The 6,654-nt window shown below is 48.1% G+C and overlaps 1 protein-coding gene across 1 annotated transcript in view; it reads right to left on the bottom strand.

Annotated features, from left to right (window-relative positions):
- Positions 1 to 378: 378 nt before the first annotated feature.
- LOC106812322 (polypyrimidine tract-binding protein 1-like) overlaps positions 379 to 6,654 on the bottom strand; it is a gene marked incomplete in the record, with an annotated part of 67,202 nt that continues 60,926 nt past the window's right edge. Inside the window, 1 exon segment of the mRNA XM_014816165.1 lies at positions 379 to 6,367. Coding sequence (XP_014671651.1) covers positions 6,299 to 6,367 — 69 coding nt within the window.

Here is a 6,654-nt window from a genome sequence, read left to right as displayed (position 1 = left end):
TTCGCATTTGAAGTCTGTGCTGGCACTGAGTGAGTTAATATATGGACATAACATTTCGAAAGAACCTAACATCTGTCTGCAAGCTGTCGCCTAGCGACGATGCGCGTCACCCGGGTAACGGGTCTGTCCATGTCGAGTCATCAGGCGTTCATTTGTTTCACGATTTTGAGCATCTCCGTATTGAAGTTTTAGAAATAAAATGTACCAGCGTAGCATCGCTGCATGCAAATCTTGCACGCGCACGCAGGCACACACGCGCACACACACACACACAAGGTATGAGTGCTAGAAGCACAGACTCTGAGAGCAGAAAGTGAAGAAAGAGAACGATGCAGCAATAAGTGAGAGACAGAGAGATGATCGCAGTACAAAGTGAGGTACGTCTACAATCTACACACAACGTCGCATTTAATCAAGTAGATAAGAGAGCTGATGTTACACTCAGTGGTGCAAGCGAGCGGCAGCGTACAGTTATAGAATACACATCAAAGTACAACGCGAAGAAAAACTGTCACAAAGAGAAAAAGAAGAAACGCGTAAAGTATTAATCAATCCAAAACGGAACAGCAAAGGTGACGTGCGTTACGTAGTAGGGGGCGCCACCGCATAGCTGACGATAGATGGTGCGGGTTGCCGGGGCAACCACTGCAGTTGCTGCTGCACGCGCGTCACGTGGCTCCTCGACGCAATGACGTCATATATAGCTAGCTCAGTCAGCAACTCGAATAATACTCGGGCACGAGCGCGACGATGGCACAGCTGTTGCGACCCTCTCTCATCTGATGCGCGCATGAATTCACGCGTCACCATGTTGGCTGCACGCGCGCTATGCTGCCATCTACACGCACATGGCCGAACATTTTCCAGTCACATTATAATAGCTGTTCACTTGTTCTACAGCGTGATAAGTCGTTCCACTGATCTATATATAACCCTAACCCTATATATAACCCAAGTACAAGTTCTATTTATGCATCCATCTCTCTCTCTCTCTCTCTCTTTCTCTACCTCTCTCGTCCCTCCCTCCTATGATATTTTTTCCTTACGAGATGATAAGAGCTCGACTAGGTCCCGGTGATATAAAAAAGCCACCTGCTGCGGTGACAGCCAAGTCAAGTACTGTAGAGAGCTGTAAGTCAGTTATAGGCCCCTGAATAATCATTGAGACCGAAATGTATACATGAAAGCCTAACCCTAACCTACCCATAGGTTTTACGAATCTAATGTAGCCTATTGTGCCCCACAAATTTTTGAGACGAAGAAAAAAAAGTGAAAATCCGAAGGACTGCCCTAGAGCTAGAACAATCTAGGCTATGTAACTGTACATTCCTAGAGGAAATAAGCATAATTTACCTATGGAAGCTTTTCCCACAGCCTTGTATTTTTTAAACCGGAGGCACACATACGCAATAATAGTTGGGTGGTGGCACCATTATGGCCACTGCCTAGCATCCACCGACTTCATATCTATTGTAGAGTGCATATAATGCATGGGTATATATAGATCAGTGAGTCGGTCACTCGTTTTACAGCAAAATAATAGTAGTCGCTCGTTTTTTTACGACAATATAACAACCGTTAACTTTTTCTGTATGATAACAGTTAAGGTTCACTTAATTCCACGTTGCGCACCGTGCTAGCATACGAAATTGTACCCTGCAGCGAGCATCCCTACGCCGGCTGACGCCAGAAATATTAGATGGGTGGTAATCACCCAGGGTACCTCGCAGAGAAGTGATACATAGAGATAGATAGAGAGAGAGAGAGAGAGAGTGTGTGGGGGGCAGTGGCAAACAAAAGCAAGAATAATATACATTAATATAGCTCAAAAACACAAGCAGACAAGAGAAAAAGCTAATCGAATATATATATATATCTATCGATGAGGGCGCGCGTCCGTGCATGTCTGTATTTAAGTATGTACGCATGTATGAACGCACGCACGCATGTGATAAACCAGTTCTGCCCCCAATTTGTGGGCGGTGTCGCTATGGTAACACACAATACACAGATGAGGAGCTAGAGGTATCGCGGCTGGCCGGTTACCTACTATACGCTAGCTCACACGCTACATAGTGAAGAACAAGAATAAGAATGCAGCGAAGCAATAGACCCTTAGTATATGTACGATGAGACAAGCATGAGAAAAGTCAAGGATAGGAAATTGCCTCTTTGATCCAGTACTCAACCACGTCTGCGTCATCGTCCGTTTCCGTCGTCCGTCGCACAATCTCGGAGGTTCACTAGCGCAACCTGGTGCATCATTACGCGCAGCAGTACTGGAACGAGCCGTTTCTGCCCCCTGGTGGCAATCCTGTTACATTTGTGATTAATATATAGATATACACATATTATACGCAAGATTATATATGGAACACGCACAGAACACCATGTACCGGCTTACAAAATGTATACATATCTGTGTATATATTTAATAAATGAATTTCTGACGTGATGGTAAAATGTAAATGTTCAATAACTTACATATACAATTGATAGGGGGGAAACCTGATGCTTCTTCAATTTTGAGTTTTACACAAAATATAACTGTAGGTATTTAGCACCTCGGTAAGGCACGGTTTGCACGTGACAGCTCAAACTCTGGGTAATCAAGCTTTCATGGCCGCTAATACGTACCCCAGCCCAATCTATCCCTGTGCCACCAGCTCCCACACCACCTATCTCTGTGCCACCTAACCAGGCACCACCTTTCGCTATGACACATACTCCTGTGACAACTACCCCTGGGACACCTACTCCTGCACCAAAAAAAATCCGGAGCACTCTTACTCACAGCGACACAGTTCCAACATCAAGCAGAGACAGTATATTCCAAGTTCCTCCACAAGAAGGCAGAACGAGAACCTCAGAAACTCGTCTGCAGTCTTCCGGGCGGGCAGCCGAGAGAAAGGGAGATCCACCCGTGCATCTAGACCACACACGCAAAACCATCGCAACGACGTTGAACGATGATAGGGGGCGCTGCACGTACTTACACAGAATGATAACACCTGGTGACGCGACAGTCATGCATGACCTTTGAGTGACCTCTGGAGTGTAAGGAAGAATGCAGGGGAGGGATTGAGAGGAGGGATACAGGAGAATGATACAGCGCAACTTTTCTTGTCATGCCACGGGTAAATGATCGCGCGGAATCATGACACATCTGGGCAAACTGGCGGCAGACGAAAACCATGCCAGATGAAGAAACAATTGGACACGGCAGCAGTAGCAAAAGTGAATGGTATGCCCACCAACGACCCACAGTAGCAACCACCGCCAACCATAAACCACCTGGTGGCAGCGCACAGTGCTACGAAACAGCCAAGTTCACTGCGGCATAGGTGCGAGATCGCACCTTGACGGCGCCACCTGGTGGTGCCCGGTTACGGGCGCGCCACAATAGTAACAAGAGAACGTTGCTGTTTTGAAGTACTCGGCTCGGGAGTCCGACGCGGGGTGGCGCCGCGTGCTTCGACCGTACCGCCATCAACGTCGACGATCAAGAAAAAAAGATCATGATTTCACGACACGAGATAATTGTAAAACATTAAAAAATACGAGATTGCCAAGCGGCAGGATCGACGCAGACTCAGCGCCACCTAGCAGCAATCACCGCAGACGCTGCCAGCCTCGGCCGGACAGCGCCACCTGGTGTTGACGACCACGAATGCTCTCACACCAGCCAGCCCTGCTATACACACACGAGGAGTTGGAACAGCACACTGCATGCACCTGTTCTGCTGCTCATGTTTCCCCCTTACCAACCACCTACACCACCCCACATACGCGCTAGGTGTGCGAGCGCGCGCGCACCAAACCTCACACCCTCATCTTTTGGCGGGTTTAGGGTTCAATTCCACGGACTCGGCAGCACGAAGTGTGGGTTGTACTGCCATCACACCAGTGCAGGGTCTATCCTTACTAACAAATATTACATTCAAAACCCTACACACACACACTATATATATATATATATTATATAAATATACATATATGTTTGTATGTATGTATGTAGGTATGTATTTATATGTATATATATATATGTATATATATATATGCACATATAGTATATAAATATGCATATTAAGCATAAGGTTTCACAATGTATACTAGGGTAGCAAAAATAACCTGGGCTCCAACATATTCGTTTAAAATAAAATATTTTGGCTTCTCATCAGGGTAATTAGTAATTAGTAATTAGGGAACAGAAAGCAGGTTGGCGCCGAAACGGTGAAAATAAGGTCACGGAAACTTACGGAAAAATAAGGTAAGGAAAATACAGCGAAAATACGAAATTTGGAAGGAAAATATGGCAATTCACAGCAGAACGATATTCTGTTGAACTCTACTAACGTTTCACGGCTCAACTCTGACGTTACGTGAAGGGTGATAACATGTTACTGACGATGACTTCGGCCAATGCAGCTTCGGTTTGTGAAAGAGCTGGAGTACTGTGACATGCACACGCACGCGCGCACGCACGCACGCACACGCTCACAGGCACAGCAACAATAGAATACATCGGTGTGCAGCAAGACAGCAATGGTCCCAGAATAATGTTCTTAACGTGGGTGGGCATCTGAATCGAACGCGCGAAAAATTCGAAAAATGCTACGTACGTTACTCCAGAGTCGACGACAGAAAAGTAAGATTCTTAGATCTGTGTAAACCTCCCAGCCAATATATGATGACTACAGACACACAAGCACACACACAGACTCACAATGGCCAAGTCTAGATGCTAATCTTACAGGCTGTATTAAAATAGGCATTCCCCTTGTTCATATGTAGAAATCATATACGTACGTGTACATGCACCTCAAAATGCAAAAATATATATCGTAGATGTAGAAACCCCAAGAAAATGCTTAACCACGATGAAGCTGATAGCAGACAAAAGCAATAATATCAGTTGCCGAGCAACCGTAATCAGACCAAGGTGTCACACATCGACTCTATACTCCCGCCCACCCTGGCCTGCCCAACCCCGTCTGGCCTCAACCCACCCCTCTTCATACGATGGGGGAGAAAAGTATCCATTGTTTCGACACGTGCTCCGACGTCTATAACCGCCTATAAAACTCAGTTTTAGTCACTACAGAGGGCACCACCATAGTAGAACAGAGGGTGCTACTGTGGCACTACAGAATGCACCGCACTGCTCTTCCTGGCTCTCTGTACACGGGAGGGGGGGGACGACAATGAAACCTAAAGTATAGGGACAACGCCGCAAGTCAGCCGAGAATTAATTACTCCGGGTAGTCAGGAGAGGGTGCCGCTAGTCTATTCGATACGGCGACGCGTGTGGCACCTATAAGAGTGCCGGCAAAAAGACACGTTTGTTCTCCCAGCCGTCTGCCCGAATAAAAACACTATCAAAATACAAAACCCTACATCGCGACACGAATTTAACGACGAGACGGAGATGAGACTGTATAGTAAATGTGCGCGCGATAAACCATCCCTCGCGACGTTCCAAGCAAAAATACGCGCGTATGATGTCCGTCTTTCGCCCACGCCTCACTGACGCCGCTCGACTAGCGCCACCTGGTCGGCGAGTCGACAGATGAACAGCCAGCGCCACCTGCAGCGTTCACTTGTTGGTACCTCGACGCGCAAGTTGTCAATCATCTACCTCGACGCGCTCTACGCAGCACGGCAGCGGGCGTGACTCGTCAACTGTCGAAGCGTCACAGACGAGCCGAGAGACAGAGAGCGGGGCATGCGGGACTTGCCGATCATCCTTCTCTGCGCGATTCGCGAGCGACAGGTCAAGGGTGGAAGGCTGTACATGGATGGGGAGGCGTAAGCTGGTGAGGCGGAGTTTGTACGTGCACAGGAGGAACAAGTCCGCCGGGGGGGAGGGGGGGGGGCTGGTAATAGTAATAGTAATAGTAGGCTGGTAATTGTCATGGAGAGTTTATGGATAGTTTATCTGGTAATAGTGGCGAGGAATCTATCACGGGGGTTTGACAGGCAGCAGATGCATGCCGTATGAGGGGGAGGCGTAGGCCTCCGTCGAGGTGAAGGGAAACTTGGCATTCACGGAGGATAGAGGACGGCTGGGTGTCCGTGACGGAAAGGACGAGGCGGAGGAGGAGCAGGAGGAGCCTAGGCATACACGGTGGAGGAGGAAGGGGAGGAGGAAGGGGAGGAGGAGGAGGAAGGGGAGGAAGGAGAGGTGTGGCCAGCAGCAGGTAGATGCTGTTGTGAGATTGCTCATCATATGAAATGTCCTCAATGTACGAGACGACGTCATCGTCGTCGATCGCTCTCGGCGTGACCGTGGCGCCATCTAGATGGTCGACTTCGAAAACGACACTCGCAGATGGTTGGAGTCTCCCAGTTGGTAATTATGCATAGCCTGCAGGAGAAACAAGGTAGATGAGCGTCAGGAGGATGAAGATGTAGAAATAGCAGCCTACAGAGAGGACAGATGTGAGATGCAGGGTGGGGAGAAAGGTAGGGGGAGGCAGAGAGAGGGGGAGGTAAAGAGAGAGCAGTATGGAGAGGGGGAGGTAAAGAGAGGCGGAGAGATAGAGAGAGAGAAAGGTACAGAGAGGCGGAGAGATAGAGAGAGAGAAAGGTACAGAGAGGCGGAGAGATAGAGAGAGAGAAAGGTACAGAGAGGCGGAGAGATAGAGAGAGAGA

This window comes from Priapulus caudatus, unplaced genomic scaffold (genome assembly GCF_000485595.1).
Source record: "Priapulus caudatus unplaced genomic scaffold, Priapulus_caudatus-5.0.1 Scaffold634, whole genome shotgun sequence".
NCBI classification, from domain to species: Eukaryota; Metazoa; Priapulida; class Priapulimorpha; order Priapulimorphida; family Priapulidae; genus Priapulus; species Priapulus caudatus.
Note: the sequence above shows the minus strand (reverse complement) of the source record. Positions and strands in the feature narration are given on the sequence as shown.